Source organism: Halichoeres trimaculatus, unplaced genomic scaffold, assembly GCF_033239565.1.
Source record: "Halichoeres trimaculatus isolate MK-OKI-2021-1 unplaced genomic scaffold, fHalTri1.1 fHalTri1_scaffold_19, whole genome shotgun sequence".
In the NCBI taxonomy this organism is placed as follows: domain Eukaryota; kingdom Metazoa; phylum Chordata; class Actinopteri; order Labriformes; family Labridae; genus Halichoeres; species Halichoeres trimaculatus.
In genome coordinates this window covers 786,462-810,301 of record NW_027437197.1, presented here as the reverse complement: position 1 = coordinate 810,301, position 23,840 = coordinate 786,462, and the positions used below count along the sequence as shown (strand labels likewise).

The 23,840-nt window shown below is 43.8% G+C and overlaps 1 protein-coding gene across 1 annotated transcript in view; it reads right to left on the bottom strand.

Annotated features, from left to right (window-relative positions):
- The window catches only part of clybl (citrate lyase beta like), a 195,074-nt gene that overhangs the window by 153,502 nt on the left and 17,732 nt on the right, over window positions 1-23,840 (bottom strand). The window contains 1 exon segment of the mRNA XM_074694315.1: window positions 1,440-1,653. Within this exon segment, the coding sequence (XP_074550416.1) occupies window positions 1,440-1,653 (214 nt within the window).

Here is a 23,840-nt window from a genome sequence, read left to right as displayed (position 1 = left end):
TTAATATTGTTTCTGACAACTGACAGGATTAAACAGTACAAGTACGTAATGAGATAAGACAAGATGAGTTGGTACGACATGATACAACACAGACAGTCTTTTTTTGTGAGCATTTCTGGTTGGTAAGATGACGTCTGGGTGAATTTAATAGGGATGTCCCAATAGAACATTTTCACTTCTGATACGATACCGATACTGCAGCATTGAGTATTGGCCAATACCGATATTAATCGGATACGATATCAGCATTAAACATGCATACTTTTATTACTTATTCTGTAGTATGTCTGTCATGTTAGAAAAGGCTTGATTAAGCGATATTATTCAAACAAAGAACAGTAGTCAGCAACAGTAGGTATGAGGAAAAACTGACCCATTTATTATTAACCAACGGGAAACAGAAACTACTGATATCGGAGATTTTAGATGCATTCTGATACGATATCGATACTTGTTTTTTTGCTGATATCGGATCGATATCTGATATCAATATCGGACTGGGACACCTCTACATTTTAATTAAAAAAATCTGTGTTCACACACCAACTTTAGGAAGACTTGAGGAGATCTGTGCGTGTGAATAAAACTGTTCCTGTTTTAACTTTCTCTTCATCAGCATAAACTAGGGCCTGACGCTGAAACCTACAGGTGGAATCAACGAGCCGACTGCTATCATAGAAAAAGGCATTTTAAAGAAGGAAAATGAAATAACACTGGGTGCATAGAGTTGATTCCTGATTCCTGGAGAGCTGCTGATGTCTGCTGATCTCAGGGAGCTGAAGGAGGAAACTTTTAGGACCAGGATAGAGACACGAGGCCGTCACGCTGACAGCTGAGGAGTCCAGCGTCTGACCCTGCAGAGGTCTGAAAGGAGGCATCAGTGCTGCATTCCTCTCCACATAATAAAGACAGGAGCTCTGACATCCAGCCACTGCATCACGGGGTCACATTTTGAGCCTGTCAGTCACACGGGCCGCCGGCTCATTGTCTCCTACAGGAACAGCCTCCAGCTAAATCAATCATCTTTATTATCATGACTTAAAAACCTTTGTTTGTTAACTTCTTACCCGGGCCCCTTCTTTAGCGCGCTCTCCAATCACGATTTCATGGGCACTTCAGCTGGGCCAATGGGGAGGCAGCGTGGGCGGGAAGAGAATGCTTTTAACCTGCTGCATCTGGCGCTTTCCCGCTGCTCGCCCAGCGGGACGTGGTCACCTTGTTTTAAAGGACTCCCATAGGGGGCCACCGCTGCCTTTATCCCGTCATAATGGGCTGAAATGTGCTTGTTTTAAACATCTCACTTAGGTAGTTTTCCTTTCAGTGATTAAGACCGAGCACCTGTCTGGAGGAGGGGGACGGGATAAAACCCTGAACAGCTGTGCAGGAGCGTTAGCGACCCACCAAGGTGCATTTCATCCTACATCTGTGGGTTTGTGTACCTTTTTGCTGAGGGCTACGCCGTCCTCGCAGTCCAAGACGGCGCAGTCGACATCCAGTGAGGCCAGCTTCCTCAATTTTCGCTCATCATTGCCAGGGCAGTAGAGAACGGCCCTGCGGGGTACGTAGCGCAGCGAGGGGCCTGCAGAGTGATGGTGATGACGCCATGCTTCGGTACACAACTGCCAGGCTGCGGGCAGGAGCCAGCCGCTCTCCCTGTCAACACAGATATATACAAACATAAGCACACACACTCACACACACACATCAGATACACACACAGCGCACAGACAGAGCTAGCATGAATCCACAAACACATGTCTGCGGTGCATACATTACTCATGAGCACACACAGCATCCATACAGGCCTGAGGTCACTGAATAATTAAAAGGTTGTTTCTGCATTCATCCTCAGATTATCCACACTGCTCCTGCTCCAGGTGAGGAGGAGGAGGAGGAGGAGGAAGGAGGAAGGAGGCCTCCTCTTCCTCACGTAGAGCAGAGAGAGTGGGGAAGCGTTTCATTTCAGGGAGCTGTGTTTGCCCTTCAGCTGTCTGTTGAAGAGTCTGAGAGACGTTGACCTGAGCTGTGGCGCTCTTTGTCACCAACAAACTCACCCAAACACTGAGCCACTCATATGCTAATGTCACCACAGCGCTGAATGTGTGGGCAGGCCAGGAAGTGGATGAGGAGGGGGGGCAGTGAAGCTGGAGCTGAGTCATGGAGAGGGTTAAGAGGACAACTGAAAACTGACTGACTCAGCCTCTCAGATTAAAATATTCCAGATTAGATTACATCTCTGGATCTCACACTTTGGGATATCAACAAAACAAGACATCATAGCAGGTTCAAGACACTATCGTTCACTTTTTCACCTTTTTCCTACAGTGAAGGGACCAAACAACAAATCAGTTCCTCAAAAATCCTAACAACCACTATGAAATTAAACCATAGTGACATTTGTTTTAGTCTCTGATGGAGAAAAGAGGATTTTCAACATATTTACTGTGTCAATCATAGATTGCTAAACTGCAACTCCAAGCAGTGAAATGATGATAAATGCGTCTTAAAGGGACAGTTCTGAGAAAAAAAGTCTTTTCAAAGATTAATCTTTTCCCAAAATTAGACAATATTTTTTTACAGTCTGATCAAAGTGGGACAAGTTATTAATCTGGGAGCATCGTGTAAATTTTGTGTAGATTTTTGCTCTCGTTAAGTGAAACTTAGTGAGTTTTTAAGTACCAACGCTTTAAATCCCTAAAGCACCTTAATGTCAGTTTGCAATGGTGATGATCTGAAACCGTTCTGATCTGAATCTGTTTAAAGGCTTATAATCTTTATCTTTTAGCATTAAATATATATTAATTTATCCCTTTTATCTGTTTTAACTTAATCATTTATATTTTTATTTACTTAACTGCTTAGGGATGAGAATTGATAAGACTTTGTCTAACCGATGCCCTTATCGATTCTGCTTATCGATCTGATTCTTTATCGATCCCCTTATCAATTCCTGTTGTGAATTTTCTTGGTACAAAAAGTAGTTTTACAGGTTTTCTGTGTCAACAACATTTAATTGAGTTTATACTGTAAGTGAATAAAATGTAACTGGTCCCCGAGTCTGGATATTTCTGGGCATAATTAAACAGAAACAGGTCAAAATTTCACACAATGTGACGTTGATGTACTGTGTAATTCAAGTCGGCCATCTAGTGTCTCAAAGTGGTTATATCAATAGTTTAAGCTGTTTGGAACCTTTCCGTAGTTATGGGGTCAGCCATTAGCCTTTCATTAGCCTGTTAGCTTTTGACATATGAAATTCTCAGTATTTTTTACAAAGAGTTGATGTGATATGTTTCTGTGATGAAAGTTGAAATTCTATCCTGAAGCTGAAGTTATACTGATGTATGCTAACTGCTAGCATATCAATGCAGTTTCCCATATACGTTAGCATCAAGCTTGTGCTAATTTGTTATTTTGGTAAATAAGGTGATTTATACCATGTTGAATGTACTGAATATGAATCTCCTGAGAGAGAGTGATGAACATTTCTTTATGAAGTCAGTTCTTCAGGAAAACTTCAAGCTGAAAATCCTGAATCAGAGTTTTCTTGGGAAACGTTAGCTAACTGCTAAGCTAAGACAGCTGCAGCAGACGAGTCGACGTAAACAATGTAAAGAATTGATAAGGGAATCGTTAAGCACAAAGGCTAACGATACTGATGGATTGAAACATTTCTTATCGATTCTCAACAGGAACTGGTTTTTAATTCTCATCCCTATCACTGCTTCTATCAGCTTTAATTCTGTACTTTTAAGTCTTGGTTTAACGTTTTTTTCTGCTTCGCTCTCTTAGTATTTTTTATCTTGTTTGTTTCTTTGAATTCTGATGTTTTATTTTCATATCTTGAGTTTTAAAATCTTAGTTTACCTTCAGTTTTTCCTCATTAAGGTCTCCAGAGAGCACTGGAGGTGTGGGTTGGTGAGTGTGTTTCTTGGGGGTTGTGTGGTCACTTTGTTTTGATTTAATCCATTTTCTGTATGTCCATCACTTTGTGCATGAAAAGTATCTCTTAAATAAAGTCTGATTGATTGCATTCTGCAGAAAAGTCATAAACAAACACACTCATGCACACAGCGGTTTCCACTCTGTTTCACCAACAGTTGGTCCTCTGAGGGACCATCATGCCTTGCAGCAGTCAAACGAAGCTAAAAACACAGCTAAACCATCGCATCTCCCTCTAAAACATCCACTTCCTCCTATCTGTGTCACCAGTTCACACACACAGTCACAGAAACAGAGGTAAATGTGTTTGTCTTCCTCCTCAAACCCAAACCCAGGCGTGCACACACTCACACACTCACACACACTCACGTCCAGGAATAATCCCTTTCCTTACACACTTCACACCATCATTTGTTCCAGTGCTCTCTGAAACAATTAGCGGCGATGAACAGCGAAGTGCTGAGGATCAGATATATCTAATTACAGCGTCTTTCTCCACCAACTCTCGCTGCGAGCCCTCGGAGGGATCACATGTGTAGATAGTGTCCTGCTTTGCCTGAGGAAACAAGAGGAAGAAAGGAGGAGGAGGGGGCTCCTCATGCTGCTGGAAGCGGGGGCTGAATTATTCTCTTTTCTTGTCTTTCGCTCTCTAAAGGAGCTAAAGTCACTTCAATAGCCACTTAATCCCGTCTACTACGCTTCCACACGCCCTCCAGTCCCAATCAGGACTAATCTGCTCGGATGGAGCGGTCTGAGGCGGCTGCACCGAGTCAGGTTGCCTCCAGAGTTTCAGGGCTTCAAGGTAAAGACTGGAGAGGTTTCTCACACGGGGATTCACCGCGAAGCAAAGGTCTGGAAGGAGCTGTAGATGGAGAAACAGAAATCAGGGAGGAGGTGAGTTTAGGTTTTTCCTGGGTAACCAACGCTGTGACTTTCATCAAACGAACCAGCTCCCTAAAAGGTGACCTAATGAAGTCTGACACTGCAGGACTCATTTTTCCCACCGTGTCAGCATTGTTTCTATGTTTCTACAGAAACCACAGATCCTCAGGTTTGGCTCAGCGCTGCGTTCCTTTCGTCAATCACCACCCTGTTTGAAACATGATCTAAATTACAGAGCTGAATCATTCTGCTCAGACTCGCTCCAACCGAGCCTTTCCTTCGTTTTTCCACATTGATTTCATTAACGACACAATGACTGTGTTTCACTGTTGTGAAATGCTTTTGAACATTGGTAAACCCAACGCTCTTTAGTCCCTGACGGCTGCAAAGCCTTAGAAAGTATTTACTTTGTTTTCACCTCTGTACTCTGTCCAAGTCGGCTTACAACACAAGTTTGACCACAACAAGACAGCGGGTTAATGTTTCAGGCTATTTTAGGGGCATTCACTAAAACATGGAGGGTAGAGAGTCTGGGAAAACCAGCACCAGACTCTGATATCTCCCAAAATGACCTATCAATAAATCAGAAAGTACGTCAGTCAACGCATGACAAAAACAAACATCTATGTTTTGTTTTGTCTGATATTAGGGGGGCATTGGGGGGGATAGCCAGGAGTTTCTTCTTCGTTGGTGTCTTGTATTTTTTATGTGATTTGCCCCCTGCCCTCTCCCCTATCTGTGTCGTCCCTGTGGAGATGATCAGCTTTGTCTCTTTTTACATCTTTTTCTTTATTTTTCAGTCTATGATGTGTTAAAGGTCCCATATTGTGCAAAAATCTCTTTATTATGTCTTTTAGTGAAATTTGTGAGTCTTTGTCTTTCCTCCCAGCCCACAAAATGTGATATTTAATGACCAAACCTGTTCTTAGTAGAGCTTGTGAATGTAAAATCCTGACCTAAAACCAGCTGTTTGGATTTTGGGGATTTGCCAACGTCAGCAATTCCCTTTTTGACCAATCAGGAGCAAGTCTGACCTGATTGGTCCACCAGAGCAGATACCCCCAACCCCCTCCCCGCTAATCCTCGGGAAAGGGAAGAGAATGCAAAAGTTGAAGATCCATCACTGCTCTGTTTTTGGCTGTAAACAGCCACATAGCTCCATGCTCAAGCTTCCCATCTCAGAAGAAGACAGACTAAGTGTCTAGAGTTCATTTATCAGGAAATGTTCCAGCTACACTCAGTAAAACTGAGCATGTGTGTGCTAGTCACTTCACGGCCGACTGCTTTTCCAACTTTGGACAGTCCAACAGAGGGCTAGCCAATAGACTGGTCCTGAATCCAGGCGCATTACCAACCATCCTCCAACAAACCTGGGACCCTGGAAATGTGAGTATTTTAAATGCTGTGTGCTGTGGAGCAGATGGAAGAGCTTTTCCTCAGTGTCCCCCCTGTCTCTGTGTTAGCTTCAGGATGCTAACTTTAGCTGCAGTGAGCCTGTTGTTTTAGCCTGTAATGTTACGGTAAACGAGCTTCTCTGTTTTCTAAACATTGTGCACTCGGAGCTCGTGGCGCCGCTCTCAGTGACATGGAAGAGCGGGGCGGTATCAGCGGTGGCTCATTTACATATGAAGGCCACGCCCACTAAATCAGAGCGTTCTGAACAGAGGGGCTATGAGAGCCTGGAAACAATGCTGCTGTGCTTGATTTATTGGCTTTTTGGACCAAAACATGTTACTACCATTTCATGAAGACATCAATGATCCAGATTAAACTGCAGGAAAGGAGCAGGAGATGGGACCTTTAAATGTTTTTATTGTCTAGATTTCATTTTTATTTAGTTGCTCTGTTGTGTCCTAAATGTTATTTTGAATCACGTTTGATTTCCATGTACAGTGTAAGCTAGTTAAGATGTTCATTTCTCTGTGCAGGAGTAGAGACAGGCTGCATCTGTTTCTATGGAAGTTAAAGAGACTCTTTCTGTGTTGTGCAGATATTAAATCCTCAAACTTTTGCTGTTTTTATTTTACAGTCCCAAAGTGCCGTACGCACCCACACCAGCAGCTCCTTCCCCGTTCGTTTCAGCATGAAAGGTTATGCTAACACTGAGCTGTGTGGCTACATTAGCAGCTGTAAAGTGGTGGGATCTGGCCGCAGAGAAGTTTTACTGGTCTGAGATCAGAGGTAAGTGTGTGTAAGAGGGTTTATATGGTGCTGGATGGGACTGGTTCTCATTAGCAGGGGGGGCAGAGGAGGACCGAGGCCCAGTGGCGCTGAAGGGGGGGGGATGAGGAGGGAGGAGAGGAGGAGGAATGTGGTGTGAAGCTGGTGAAATCCCTCTAAAGAGTCCCAGTTTGTCATGTTTGGACCTTCTTTAAAATGAGTAATTATCACTTTCAGCCAACAGAAACGTTCTCCGGGGTTTATTTAAGTCGACGGCGTGTGGCACCTCGCCCCGCTGGCTGCTGGTATGCAGATTCATGTCTGTCTTCCTCCGACACCAGAGAGAGTCTTGGACAAAGCAGTTCACTGCTACAGAAGAACGAACTGATCTTCAATCCAACAGGAGCGCGTGTGATGATCTGACGCTGACTGTCGGCGTCTGACTACAATAAACCCACCTTGAACCAGGTATCCTTGAACCACACATCTTATCTTCAGCACTTTCAGACAACACTGATGTACACTTCTGCACATATTCAGCTCCTGTTTGACGCCCTGGTTTCATCTGCTTATCTCTGAAACACCCTCTCATGTAATCCAGACGGGTCCAGCACTTCGTGTCAAAGTAACGGGCAAAAACACGACATTAGGAAACGTCAGAGGAGGAGGAAGGATCCAGGAGATCACACTCATAAACAGACATGTAGAAATCAGTTCTGCTCTGTTCACTCATTTTATGGATTTCATGATGAAACAAAGAACTTAAAACATCAGACGTATGCGTGCTTAGGGACCAGAAGTACCAGGAACTTCTCCTCAAGGAACTTCCCATTGCCCAGTACCCACTGTTTTCCACAGAGACCTGAAGTCCCATGAAGATTATTCCATCAGGTACCTGAACTACACCTGCCAGACCAGTAGAGGGCATTAACAAAAGGATGAAGAGCTTACAACAAACATGAGGCCACAGAAGAAGACAGAAATATTTCCCCCAAAGTTCCTAAAGAGCGGGAACTTTTCAAGATGACAATTAACTACCCAGGAACTAGGGATGGGTAGAAATAGAATAGAATAGAAAATACTTTATTTATCCCCGAGGGAAAATTCAGGAGTCACAGCAGCAATCAAGAAAACAAAAGCAAAAAAGTGCAAAAAAGTCCACAAGAAAATAGACGACGACAGCCCATCCACCACTCTCCAGTCAGCCAGCCTCCACCTCCACAGGGTCCAGGACTGAGCTTCTTCAGCAGTCTGTTCAGTCTCTGTCTCCTGGATCCTGTCTGCTCACAGCAGGTGAAGCTCTTCACATGTGGCCTTGGTGTCTGCTGTTAGCTCTGTTAGCCATGTCTGTGAATAGCATGATGCTACTCTGCCCTCTGGTATTCCCTCTGTTGCTGGGTTAGCACAGCTAGCTCGTCCATCTTATTGGAGATAGATCTTACGTTCCCAATAACGATGGATGGAAGGACAGGTCCATGTCGTCACTTCTTAGCTCACACCTGAGAACCAGCACGTCGTCCTCACCTCCTTCTCCTCATCTTGAGGGAAACATCTGGCCTAGCACCAGTTAGCACTGACATGCTACAGGCTGCTAACAGCTGATTTCACATGCAAACAATGCAGCCATGGTTACATGTAGGATCTCCAGACAAACACAGGAGAAAAGTAGTAAAAATATCACTGAAGACACAAAAAGTTTGGTGTCCATGACCAACAAATGAGCCGTACAAAATAATGACCCACTCCAAATACAAAGGTGATGAAAAAGAGACAAAAAATTACAAGAAACGGACAAAGAAGAGAGAGCTGCTGCATCAGGCAGCTACTTGGACAGCGCCTAGCAAACCAGCGAACCACATTCCACATTTGAACTGATTCAGTACCGGTACCTGGCAATCAGTACTGGTACTCAGCGGTACCAGTTTTCAGTTCTTTTATGTGTTTATGTGGTGATAAATATTCATTTGTGTAATCTCAATATATGTATCATGTCCAGTTTGGAAAATCTCCTACTCCTCCACTCCCTCACTGTCACAAGGATGCTTTTAGGTGTAGAATGTAGTAGGTACCTATAAAAGTACCTCATTCTGTACCCATCCCTACCAGGAACTAAATTTAGACCCAGGTTCCTGCTAAAAAGCCCGTCAAGTCAGACACTACAGAAACACAGACGTACAAAGAAAACCAACTTGTGTTTCCAAAGTTGTTGGTGATAGTTGGTTGTAGCCGCTCCACCTCTACCACATTATTTCCTTAAACTCTGCCGGCCTCCACCTGGCAGCACCACAGAGGGAAACATTCATCCATCGATATGAGAAACAGACCCTCGCTCTCCATAGTTGAATTTTACAATCATCTCCAGCCGGGCGGTGCAGACAGAAGCTGTGTCTAAAATGCACAAAATTAAAGATCTGTGTTGCGAGTCGGTGATAATCAGCTGCTTCTTAGTATGCTAACTACATCTGAGGTCTGAGGGTCTCCATATTCCAGATTAAAACTGGTGAAAATGAGGATGAATCCAGACCAGGGAAGGAAGCATTAACAGGCTCTGAACCTGGAAAGGTGTCATCAGGATTTACTCTGAGTCCACCTGCCCGTCTGACACTTCCTGTTTGTCAGAATGAAGCAGAGAGCTGAGCACTCTCCACACGCTCCTCCACCCAGCGTGATGCTGTACGGGTTTGTTTGTGGTCTGCAGACACAATCTTATGGCAGAGGAATGCTGAAAATGAACCAGAGACACCAAAGATGAGGAAAGGAGGAATCAAAGAGTTTTCCTCCTCTCCTCTGCCCCCTGCTTCCTGGCTCTGCCCTGCAGCAAACTGGAGCTCAGGGCGAGCAGCGAGCTCCCTCTGAATGAGACCAGCCGGGGGTGACCGGGTTTACGGGACGCTCTCACAGAAGTTTCCGGGTCCAGGAACAGATTGAGGATGATGGCTGAATTGACCATCACTGAATCAACTCTCTACTTTGATTTCCTCCGTGTCAGACGTCTTTAACCAAACCGAGCATGACAGGTCTGGTCCGGAGAGTGGAGAATCCATTTTTTAAAGCTTCCTTCCTCTGATTCTATCACCAGCGGACCCACGTCTTCCTCTCCTCGCTTTTAGAAGCTAATTCAATGTCCCTCCTCTATCAACAATACCCCTCACTCCTCCTCCTCCCATCCATGCCTTCTCCCCCTTTCCGCTCTCATTAGTTTGGGTTTTATGCCTTAATCTACACAATGAGGATGAAGTCATGGCGGTTATCTTCAGCAGCCAATGTCTGCCTACCTGTAATCCTTCCCAAAGTCCCCGGCTTTCTGCCGGCTCACAAATCGGCACACAATGCTTTTATGCAAGGCCTCGGCGGTAATGCACGGGAACGACACAGACTTCCTTCTCCTCTTTTCTCATCCCTTCATATAAAACTGGTTAAACCCCACTTCTGCTGGGAGGAACGGACGTCTTCATCACGGACAGCAGAGCAGTTTGTAATCGTTGCCTCTGGCTTTGATGGCGGTTGTATTTTTGCGTTTTATAGACGTGCAGATTGATGCCTGTTGTTATGAGTGTGAAGCTTGTACCAAAGCTACAGTAAAGGCTAATTTAATTAGAAATAACCGAATCAATTTTACAGGCAAGTAAAATGTGGAGGGATTAATAAATAACAGAGGAAATCAATGAATTTATCATTAAAAGTTAATTGAGAGGGGGGCTTGAAAAGGTCAAACAAGTCAGTCCATTGGAGGAGGGCGTAAGGGGGTTAGCTTTTAACTTAGCATTTTTATTGACTCTGGCAAAACAAAATGAGCGGGCTCTGTAGGATTGTGCGCTCTGCATTGGCCATTCAGGCCTTCAGAGCCCCATTGTAGCGCTTTGAAGAGAATGAAAGGAAACCCCACTGGTGGAAATGCAGTGGAACAGCCCCACAACAGGCCACAACTGTTCCCTTATGCATGAAAGGCAGGGACATAAAAGACAAGATGGACTTCTGAGGTAGGGCCAAAAACAAAGGCAACAAAAGTGCTGATCACGAGGGGATGACACGACTCGTCTCGGCAGAAGGAGCAGGGAGAAAGGAGCGGCGGACAATAGCACTCCCGGCCAAATGACACGTTGAAGAATTGAAAAATCCACACAAGAAGTGTCTTCTCAATTCACTAAACCCACAAGAGCTGGGTGACTGTCGGCTGGCCTTGGTCAGCCCGAGGGGGGTGGACTTTAACAGCCCACGGCTTTTCTTTCCTAACTTTCTTTCCCAAATCTTTCCCCGTTTTGGCAAACAACTTGGCAAAGGCAGGGACTGACTGGGGCGATGGCTTTAGTGTACACACACCAAACCGAAACCAAACCAAACCTAATCAAAGCGTGGTGGGTTCCGCTCCCGCAGCTTCCGTTTTGATCTGTTGGCTGTCTGCGCGTCTGATCTGTTTCTGTTTGTGCTCTAAACACAATTATACGACTGCCTAACCTCCATGGAAACAGTCAGACGGACAAAAACATGTTTGCTCTCACAAAAAGCGTCCTTGTTTTTAGGGACACAGTGTAATGACAGCTGATATTTGCGCCAGTGGTTTAGAAGTCAAACCAGATCATGTTTGTTAATAAGAGCACTTCCTGCTGATTTTTTTACCCTGTTGGGTTGTAGGCTGGGAACCAGAGGAGCTTTTTTATTCCCCTCAAAGACGGAGATTTTTCATAGCAGCAAGGAAACGTCTGTTTGGGGGCTGTGATACCTCCAAAAATATCCCAAAAATCCCTTTTGCTTATTTTTTATTCAGGAAATTCTGGAGTTGTTCACAAAACAGGAAGGAAGACCTAATGGAGAAGTTAAAGCTAGAGATGCCAGTCCAACAGCATTCACAGAATTATATAATCTACAGATACTCATACTGTAGCCAGAGTTAAAGCCAGGCTAAATCTTCCAGGTCGTTAAAAGATCAGACCGTCAGAAATGTCTCTGTCAATATTTTCAGTGATGCACACCCAGCATCCTCTTGCTAGCTCCACGTGGCTCTTTACCGAAGCTAGAAAATGTAGCATCAGGTCAAAACGTTGCAAACTGCCAGCTTCACAGTTAGTCTGCAGGTAGCGCCATGTGTCTGGATCCACATTCAGCAGCATCTCCTCATTTTTCTTCTTTGCAATAAATGCTGCTCAGCATTTATCAGCTCCAGCTACAGAATAATCTGAATCCCTCAGATCCATTTTAACTTGACGTAACTTTTGTGTGTATGTTGGTTGTAATTTTGACTGGCTCCTTTTAAATCTGTTTTGTCCAGAAAGGAACTTTTAAAATAAAATGTTTTTATTATTATTATCAATCGCCACAGTCTCCTGTGCACGGAGCAGAAAATGAGACCAGGGTGATGCTACTATAAGGAGCTGTTTACACGACAACGGTTTTAGGGTAAAACGTAAAAGTTTTGTTGCGTTTCAGCCTCGCGTTTTGTTAGAATACTAGCTTGTGTATGTGTGCTTTGCTAAAATATTATCTCATATTATCTGCTCATATGCTGTCATAAATAAACATGTTTCTTTACAGATGGTCTTAAGCTCCTGAGAGGCTACAGATCACTCAGAATTAAGAAGAAAAAATAATAATAATATGAGGAATTTAGCTTTGAGCTGCGACAAAAAAGTATTCTTGTATGATTTGTGTTTTTCATATGAAATGATGCTTTTTCAGTTTTAAAATGAGGAAGACTGAGATGTGGAAAAGTGATTTTTATAATCTGCAAGTGAAAGGGATAAATGACAGGAAGTTCAACTGAATAAGAAAACGAAGTTAAAGGCCTGTCGTTACAAAGGCCATGAGCGTATACGTCTGCACAGTTTTTGTACCTTTAAGTCTTTTCTAGGAAATCTATGGTTGTGCTGCGCCCCAAGAGAACAGCAACGTGAACGAGCACAGAGGAGGTGATGTGACGCATACCAGACGACAACGTCTCAGACGAGGAAATGACATGTCTAACTAAGGTGGAGCAAGAGAGTACAAAGTGGTTCAAGGGACGAGAGAGGGTTTTTTTTACCCAGTGAATGTCTGTGAAGAGGGAAAGGTAAAAACAACCACAGATCTGTCGCACATTTTTCGGCTTGTAATCAATAAATCTCAGTATCAAATTGAGAACTGAGTCGTTTTTCGTCGTCTCTTATCATCATACACAAACACCAGGAAACAAGGTCAGGGAAAAAGCACCTCATTTCCAACAGTTTACACGGAAACAGCGTTTCAGCCGACCTAAAACACAAACTTTTGAAAACGGCCTCCAGAGTGGGATTTTTCTGAAACGCTGCCGACACCGTTGCTGTGTAAACAGTAAGCCGGTCAGTGGAAACAATGCTGTCACACATTTCGCTTCGCACTAGCGCATAAAACAGTCCAACAGTCCCGTTGTTAGGATGGTGGTGATCTACCGTGTTGAGCTTGTGCTGCTCAATCTGCTGAATCTGTGACTGTCTTTAACTAAATAAGCATCTGTTGCTCCACTTCTGCTCATAGCATTCACCAACACACCAGGGGGGTATTCCACGAAGCTGGCTTAGCTCAAAGCCTGGCTTATTTGGGTTAGCCGCGCTAACTTTAGCGAGAGTTGGGTTCCACAAACGAGGCTTAGGGCTAGCGTGGCTTGGTAACCATGGTAAATTAGCCAGTGCGACTAGCCTGGTCCCGGGCAGGCTAAACGTCAGGCTTACCTTAGCTGCGTCTCAGAGAAGGTCCGACCGGCTTCTAAAAGACGCCTTGTGAACTGCAGGTGTCACATTAAATTAATCTATATCTGTAATAGATGATGTTCTTGTTCAGAAACATAAACTGAGACCTTTTGGTAACTTTTCTGACACCTGCTAAAAACCAAAAAGTCAGAAGGATCGTGAGGCTCCGCTTTCACGGTCCGTATTCATACTGAAAATCAAGATCAAGTGAGCTTTTGTCCTTCAGCTCCACCGGAGGTTTCCGTCCTCCCTGAGCTCGCTTTAGGACACCTGCGTGATCCTTTGACAGGTGAACCGCCCCAGTTATACTAGACTGGAATAACCGTGAGTCAAGACATGTCAGATACTAGACTGTCTGTCCACACGGCAGGAAAGTTGGTGGCTGAGAGATTAGAGAGTAGGGCACAGACGCACGGTGATCCATGTTTTATTTGCGGCGTGGGTTCGATCCCACTTGTGGTAACTATTTGAAATAACTAATTTTCTTTCTTCTGTCTCCCTCAAAGTACAGTCAACATATAACAGAATAAAGGCACAAATTGTCTTATGATATAAAAGGTGACAACAGCCACAATTTTCCATATAAATACCCTCCTTTACCGGCGGTCCGTTCTGATCATGATGATAATGTAAAGGTGATTCCACATGGTGACATAACTTTGTGTCTTCCTCCTTATTTAAATACAGGGCACTGTATCACTGACACATCTCATCTGACAGCTGAATCATCTCTAATAAAAAAAAAAAAGAAGACATCTCATCTACATGTCTTTTTCTGCTGTTTTAGTCAGTGTTTGATGAAACATCACCCCATGAAGTATATAGGCCTATATATATAAACAGCTTTAATTTAATCAAGACCAATCTCCTCTGGGTCACAGCAGTGTGAGGAGCTTCAGAGTGAGAAGAAAAAGGGTAATCAAACTCAGCAGAAACAGTCAGTGTTGATTTGACACATAAGCATGATATTCTTGAACCAGCAGCGTCTCTGGCTTTAATTATTGCCACCGTGTCACCCTTTTATGTGATTTTCACTTTGTAGTCATCATACGACTCCATGAGGGTGTTTTCTCCGCTGAGGGAAACGTCTCCGCTCTCGGTTTTGACATGATTTGGTCATTTCGACAATCGACACGTCGGGGCTTTTTATCTACCGCGGACGCGCGCTTAGCCGCAGCTTAGATCAGCCTGGCTTGAATAAGCGTCTCTGAAAATCAGCTGAGCCTCGTTAGTGGAACGACTTGCAGCTAAGATTAAAGTGGCCGCTTATTCAAGCCACGCTTACCGGCGATATCCCAGCCTTCTTTAGCCAGCTTCGTGGAATACCCCCCTGATGATCGGCCCAACTCTACTCTACGGTTTCTGGACAAGACAGCTATAGCACCACCTGCAGGCCTGGCATGCTTACTGCAGCGTTTTCAGTGTGTAAACGCTGATTTTTTTCACTGTGTTTTAGCGTTTTCAGATGAAACGTTGTCGTGTAAACGGGGCCTAAGTTTTAGTCAATGCACAGAAGCAAACCAGGCTTTAACCTGTAGTTTCACTGCTCTGTTACCTTTTGTGCAACTATTATATTATATTATTATATTATATTATATTATATTGTTTATTATATCATATTATTATCCTGAATTTCCTTTTGGGATAAATAAAGTATTTTTTATTTCATTTCATTTCATTGTCTCTACAAACTCAAACATCAGATCAGGACATGATCAGACCTGGGGCCAAAATGCAAAATGTGGACATCCCTAATTTTTAATGAAAGCTCCCTGAGGACTTTACACTGAAAACAATCATTTAACATCACAGATTTTAGAAAAACAGATCTGTAAATACTTTATTCCAGGTGACAGAAATGGAAATATGGAGTCAGACCATCTCTAAAGCTGGGTTTTCAAGAATATCTACAAGATTTTATCTGCAAAGCTAGAGGAAAAGGCAAAGTGTGTTGTTTACTGCTGAGCTGAGAAAAGATCAACTTTTTAAATGTGATGAATTTATGTTTTGTAAAACACTCAAACTGTATTTCACTTTCAGTGCATGACATGTAAATAAAATGACTCAAACTCTGCTTTACACTGATAAACCGTTTCTGCTCAGAGAGTTGGTTTCTGCTGCAGAGGCTTCAGGAGTCAGCACTTGTTGAAAGGCACAGGCCAAACAGTGCGCTCCACAGGTGATGCCCTCCTCCACTCTGGCCTGAGGCCGATCCCACACTTCTTCACACGCACCCACAGGCCCTTTCACTGGCCATCAGGCCGTCTGATTAATGGATCGATGTGGTAATTGATTAGTGAGGAGGAGGTGGGGATAAGAACATAGGTCAAACGTCAATAATGTCCCCGCGACAAAAGGTGGAAGACGTAAAATGTACCAGTGATAGCCTGCAGCCAGACCTGGGCCCATCAAAGCCCTGGCAGGGCCCACATAAAGGCCCCGGCCCATTCCCCGGCCTGCCCTGCCCTCCCTCCCCAGCGCTCCTTTTCTCTTGGTAATGCTGTCTGTTAAAGTGACAGGAACCATTCTGGGAGCTGCTTGTCAGCTCACCTTCATAAAACAAGCCATAAAGGAGCAAATAACAGGCTTATACGGCTTCATTATTCTGGCCGAGCGGGATCACAGCCCTGGGCTCGGGGTTTGGGGGAGCAGCGCTGGACGTGGAGAGGCGGAGAGACTCTTGGCAGGACGGCCTGGTTCTCGTGGAGGTTTGTTGTCCCAACGGCTGTCACCGTGTCCATGTTTGCTCTGGATAGAGGACCACTTAACCCCCTTCAACCCTGTATTCTCCTGAAATCTAAAGCAGAAAGACTCACTCTGGAGATCTCTCAGCTCTGATTTCTTCATCTGTTTCTCTCCGTCTTCATTTATAAAAACACACTCCATACTCTTCAAAACAGAGACCAATAATAAACCATAATAACCTTAGTCTGAGTCCAATATCCTCCAAAATCCAGCACAAACCCGGATGGTGTGTCGGACAAGTTAAGGGTCTGGAGACGAGGCGGGCACGGCCAGATGGAGCATGCATCTGCGACAGTAAACCTTTGGCCGAGGCAGGGCTGGACGTGAGAGAGATTCTCATTTATTTCATGCAAATATCTTTGGGCTGTTTCACAACCTGACAGTGGGGGCTGAGAGGTGGTCAATATCTGAGGGTTGTGTCTCCAAAACAGTTCCCCTGTTTTCCAGGGAGAGCCGCGGGAGCCTGGCAGAGAGTGTGTACGAGTGTGAGTGTGCTTCCCCGCTCGTGGCAGAAATAAGAAACTCATCACCGCTGCAGAAACTCACCCACGTCTCAGACCGACCGTGAACATGCTGGATTCAAAGAGCAAAACGTGAAGAAGAGACCCATCCAGGTTTGAGATAACCTCAGATAGACGAGGAATCAGGAACGGTTTGAAAATCTACAAAAATAGCTTTCAGGAAACAGGAAACAACAACAACCTGTTGATCCAGAGTTTTTCTACATATTAAGTAAATTGAGAAAAAGAAAAAGGAGAAAAAGGATGCTTGAGTGACGCAAAGTGTCAAAAAGAGTAAAACTGAATGGACGATGGTGGTAGCTCAGCTCGCAGCCCTCACGCCAGATTTATTCCTGTTAATCTGCTTCTCTTCATGCCTGAACTGGTTTTAATCTCACAAATATCAGAAGACATCAAATAAAATTCAACGACCAGTAATCTAGCTCCTTACACTAACTGAAGTGGCAGCTCAGTGCGCAGCCTCCCAGGATGATACTCATTAAACAGCAACAAAAAGAGGTGATTATATGTGAAACTGCTTTTCTGAAATGTTGTATTTAGCATTTTCAAGGAGTCAGAGTCTAGACTGAAATGTGCATGTTTCCACAAAGCTCAAAGATTTGGGCCAGATGGAGCAGTACCACCAGAAGCCATAGGGGGCAGTGTTGCTGTTACTACCTGATACTTATCTCCAGTGAGACAAGAAGAAGTAATAACAACGGCAAAGTATTTAATGGCTTCCAACAACACTGCCTCTGTTTTTGTCTTTTTTGCTTAAGGTAAATTAGCGATACCTCCTCCAGAGTCGCCATGTTTGTTTTTTAAATTTTGTTGTTGTCATAAACTTTTGACTCCGAGCTGTGCCCCCTAGTGGATGTACTGGTTAGCAGCAAATCCAACGTAAAGGTGCATGAGCAGTGATGCTAACATTGTTTAGAACAGGACATTTTCACACATAAAAGGAGGACAAATGGAGCTATGGTGGCCTTAGAGGACATAAAGCTTAACGCATAATAGGGATGGGTACCATTTACATTCAAACCGATACGGTACCAATGCTCGGTACCTGGCAATTGGTATCGGTACTCAACGGTACTAATTTTTCGATACTTTTTAGTGTTTATGTGGTAAAAAATAAACCTTTCTTCATTACAAAATCTCTGTTTTTTTCAATTTAACATATGTATTATTAATATATAAGCTTGCAATGCTGCGTTCATGTCCAGCATGGAAAATCACCTACTCTTCCACTCCCTCACAGTCATCAGAATGTGTTTTGGTACCTAAACATGGTACCCTTTGATTTTACATGAATGGGTTCTCGGTACTTTTGACAGAATTCAGTCGGTGCCTATAAAAGTACCTAATTCGGTACCCATCCCTAATGCATAATAAATGTGATCCTCCATTTGACACAGCCCCCTCTTCTCCTCTGTTTGGCCTGGTCTTGTTTGTCCTTTCTGTGTTGCTGTAGAAACTTTGCGATGCAACACACCGTAATCCAAAATAAAACTAAATGATACACAAATCTTTTTTGAAGTTGGGAAAAAATATGTTTTTTCAGGTTGTTAAACACTGCGAACTGCTACGTAAGACTCCTTAATGTAACCTAAGAAAAAAATGGGTCTGACCCTGAATCCTCAGAGGAATCAGTTTAAAGTTGTGATAAAAGGACAAATTTAAAGATATAGGTAAGATGCATCATGATGGTTTCTTCCCCGTGCTCCTGCCCTCGTTGGGCCTCTGTTTGGGTTTGAAACAGTCACAGAAACTATAAATAGCTTTCTGACATTAGCAAGTCAAATCCACAGCATAGAAAGCTTCAACAACATCTGGTGTGCACTCTCCCAAAGTAAAGATCCTTTCTCTGCTGATCTGTCACCCACTCAGGCCCGATTGTGTCTGAGATCAGTCACTTATCTCTTTAGCAGAGCGTCGAGGCGGCGGCACCAGCGCCATCTCTGTGATCATTGTATCGTTAATTGTCACCTCCATCAACATTAGCACTCTCTTACATGCTAACCAGAGGGGGAGGAGGAGGGGGAGGAGAGGGGAGAGGGGTGAGGCGGGCTGCACGCTCCATTCTGAGGCTGACACTTGTTCTGTGAGGGGCGGGTTCTGGTGTCAGGATTACAGTGCACAGGAGAAAGGTGGGCGGAGGAGGGGTGGGGAGCTTTCTTCACAACTCATGTCACTGACGTCTGTGTGTGCGAGGGACAGGGAGACGGGGAGGAGGAGAGACAGAGGATGGATTGGTGTTTACTTTTAAGCAGCGTCTCCACCAATGGGACCATCTTCTCCCTGTGAAGTCACATGACCACACACAGGTCACATGGACAGAAACACACACTCACAAATATATCCGTTACATACATTTGGCTCTGGTCCAGATTGATTCAAATGTGTCACCATTGAACCATATGGATACACACATCCACGGCTAATCTAACACACACACACACACACACACACACACACACACACACACACACACACACACACACACACACACACACAGAGAAATATCCGGACTGTAAACAGCGCTGCCATCCCGAAACCCCATGGATCAGCGGGGCCATCTGACGCTACAGAGCCTGAACGCATTAAAAGCGGCGAGGTGGTCGCACTTTCCAGTTACATAACCATGTACGATACGAAGGTGTTAACAGCATTAGTTCTGCAGGTGACAACACATGCATAATAGATAATGTTAGTCCTGGATGTCTAACAAGCTTATTTAGTTCATTAGATAAAGTGGAACAGCTGAGACGTGCAGAGCCAACTGAGCATGAGCAGGAAGCTGGAAGAGGACGAGCTCACTCCAGCTTCAATTATTTACATTTCAACAGAAAAAAAAAAAAATTAAAATATCTGACTGAATTATTTTGATGAGATTTTTGGATGTTTGTTTGTTATTGTTGGTATTATTATGATTTATAATCTGCAATAGACTCAACATTTACTCAGTTTACTCAAAAATACAGAGCGTCAGAGAGCGATGTTTGGCTCTACAGGTGTCAGAGGAAGAGAAACGATCAGAAACAGGAGCGGACAGCGATGGCGGTTAGGTTGAGGATGAATAAGCAGATGTAACAGTCGAGGAAGCAAACACCGAGCAGACACGGTTTCAGGCACAAGCTACAAATCGTGTGTGTTAACCCGCGCTGGGTGGGACAGTCTGGGCCCTGCTTGGACCAGCCCTGGATCTGGATGTGACTGGGACAGTAGATCAGATGGTACATCAGACTATTTGGATATTTGGCCTTCGATGTGATATGTCCTGCGTCTGATCTCTCGCCCCCACCCGTCCGCCCGCACCGGGCCCAGACACAAACACGCCCCCGTACCCCTCCTCGGACCGCGCTGAAAAGTCTGACAGATGGGTGTACTGGAAAGATCCACTCAGGAGACCAAAACATACTAAGGCGCTGTCTGTCTGACGTTTGGATTTGGAGAGGAGCGGCGACCAGAGAAAAACACGTGCCCGAGAAAAAGGGACATCTGTGGCGTTTGTCTTCTTCCTCTCTGGTGGGACGTGATGTGTCATGAGTGAGCTCTGAGTCTTTTGGATCATATTTCCTTTAATTAATGAACCCACTCCAAACACACACAAACACACTCACACATGCGTTCAGATTCCAGCTCTCAGGTCCTCAGCGCTGCCCTGTAAGATGCCTGCGCCCCCAAGTGGCTGGAAGTGAAAACTGCAAGGAGAGACCAAAAATAATCCCAATCTGAGACCAAATTTGACTTTTTAGCTTTAACATCAAACATCCATGAGCCTTTTCAGAATTCACAACAATTCAGGAAGAGCTTTTTAAAACCAGTACTCATCGTTTCTGAGCATTAAAAATCAAAATAAAACAACACTCCTCATAAGGTTTGAGTAATATTCTTCTACATGACGACAAAATGAGATTTCAGCAGAGAAATAATGCAACAAAAATTAAAAATCAAGCTAAAAACACCCAGACAGACCTCCTCTGATCATCTTTTCCATCTCTTTGGTTTTAAATACATGAGAATAAAACAGGAGTTTTGAGTCCAGACCGTGGTGCCACGTCTCTCCTTTGTTCCTGAGCACACAAAGGTGCGTCCAAACCTTCATTTGTGTCTGCCGTCAGTTTGACGCTCAGTCTCCTTCAGGAGGAATTTGCAGTAATAAAGCTGATGCTCCCTATAGTGTTGTAATGACACACTCCTCATTCTTCCGACCAACAGGGATGCCTTTTGCCCTCGACTTCTGCCCAGCCCCGAGCCTTTAATTAAGACTGGCTTAGGCCCGATTGATCCTGACACACCAGGAAGTTTCTTGAAAATCTGACTGCCAAAACCATGGAAGTATTATATAGGCCACAGCCCCCCATAGCAGCCCACAGCCCCTCCCCACAGCCCTCATAAAAAGGATTGTAGGCTGAAAGCCCCTCCACTCAGTCCATGAGACCTTACATGATGGAGGTATGCCCACACATTCCCCGTTAACCCTTCACTCCTCCTGTTTCCACACCGTTACTCCTCGTCCCCCTCTCAGAGAGTGGTCTTTAAACACCTTTTCATTTCAGCCAAATATGCGGCATACACCTTTAATCCTCACATCTGCACAAAAAACGATGATGATGAAATGTGGAGCCAGGGCTGTCCCCACATGGAGCCAGATCTTCAACTCTCCACAGCCACTGATGAGTCAGACAGCCTCGCCAGCGTGCAAGACCACGCCGTCATGTCATCACACACGAGTTTCTGAAGGAACCAGGACTAAATCACAGCTCGTTGACCTGCTTTTCAAAAATACCCTGATTACTGTTTTATTTTATTAACATTTATGGGTCTAGACCTGTGAATGTTTCTGTAAAGTGTCTTGAGATAACGTTTGTTATGATTTGGCGCTATACAAATAAAGACTGATTGATTGATTGTTGCACAAGTGTGGGTTTAGGAAAGAAAATATATCTATAGGGGAGAGACCCTGGTCTACGAGACGAGCCTGAAACATCCAGCATGGACTGAACACAGGTGATAGACTCTAAGACGATAAGTCAGAACATCCTGAAGGCGCACACACCTCTTCTGATGGCTCCATTAAAAAAACTTTTTCCAGTTTTAACAGATTTAACGTCCAGGAACAAACACTGATCCAAAGAGAAAGTGGAAAGTGACGGGGCCAAAGCGGGGCCCGGCCCTTGGCCTATTCCTCTATTAAGGGAGTGGTGTGGGAGGGTGTGGGCGATCACCAGTGCCCCTTCCTTCCTTTACTGGGAGGATCATGGAAACTCGATTCGACCTGTTTGGCACAAACGCATTCCAGGACCGGACGGAGATCATGAACTAACCATCCTGATACCAAAGCTACGTCTGACACACCAGACGCTTCAGATCAGCAGAGACACTCTGACAGGACTGAGTCTGCTCACAGGAATAACCACCAGCTCATGTAAACACGGGCCCATTCAGTCAACTTTAAAGGGATGTCTCTGATACTGTCACAGGGAGTTTTGATCAGTTAGGAAAAGGAATGAAAGCTGCTAAAAGTAGTTATTCTCTTTAGGTGTCAGTGATACAGAATCTCCTTTGTCTCAAGCAGATCAGCTCATACAGATTTCTACCAAAAAAGAGTTAAAGAACGAAGGACTTCCACCAGATTTTCAGGTCTCTTCATGAAGCTGTGCTAATGAATTTAACCAAACAGGAAATTGAGCTTTTAACTGGTGTGCATTTTTTAAATTCACCGTGCTATTTGGGATAAGTAAGACCTGAAAAGTAAATACATTTGGTCATCGTCCAGTAAGTTTGATTATTTGTGTTTTGAGTTTTCTATTGGTTGTTTGTTGTTAGGGTTATTGTGCTTAAATATGTCGGTTTTTTTGCACTAAAATGGGTGAATATTGTCATTTCACCAAAAGATGATGTGGGAAGTGTCTCTAAAAGTGGCTAAGAGGTCAAAGTTTTTAAAAATGAAGCACCATGGGTCCGAGAGGCAGAAATGTGAGGTCCACGTTTGTGAATGTAAGGTCTTCAGATGCTTGAAAGACAATGAAGAACATCGACGCCAACTTTTGTTGTTGTATGAAACACAGTATGAGAAGGTTCAAAGAAACTTATCTTTTAGTTGTTAAACTAGAAACTTAATCTCCAACAGGTCTAAAGATTAAAAGAAGTAGAAAGGACTCATATAACAGCCAAAACTGAGAAAACTATCTGTAAGTAAATAACGTCAAAGCAGTTTGCAGGGTGGGGCCTTAACTCTTGAGTAATTTTGGTGCAAAAGGGCAAAGATTTATCATTACATCTCTATAGATGTGGAAAAGAGCCGACCGATGTGGGATTTTTGGGGCTGATGCTGTTACTGGGGGCAAAAAAAAAGCTGATATCCAATATATCGGCTGATATATAGAACAAATTCATTGATAAACACAGGATATATACTGTAAATGAACATAAATTATTACCAGCTATTGAAAAGTTCCATTTTCCATTTAATGCATGGGACTGAACTAGATTTTAACTAACGATGTAGCTGCTTCAACAACATGTAATAAATACAGTTACAACAAAATACATTGAAACATTTTCAAAAATCATTTTAATGAAGACCATAACTTGTGAATTTATGAGCCCAGGTTAATCCTGGCATTATGAAGTCGCTGTGTAGCAGCCCTATATTAATGGTGCACATGGAGGGTAACAGTTGCATAATTTATACATCGTTGTTTCTCAAAGATGCAACTTACACAACGTTAAAACGCTGTACAATACTCTTATATTAGATAATGGTGGATGTGTGAATAAACAGTTGCATTCGTTTATTTAAAAAAATGCAACTTTCGGGATGTTTAAACGCCTTATTAGTCTTATATCAGATAATAGTGGAAAGGTGAATTAACAGTAGCATTTATCTTTGTTCATCACACAAAAG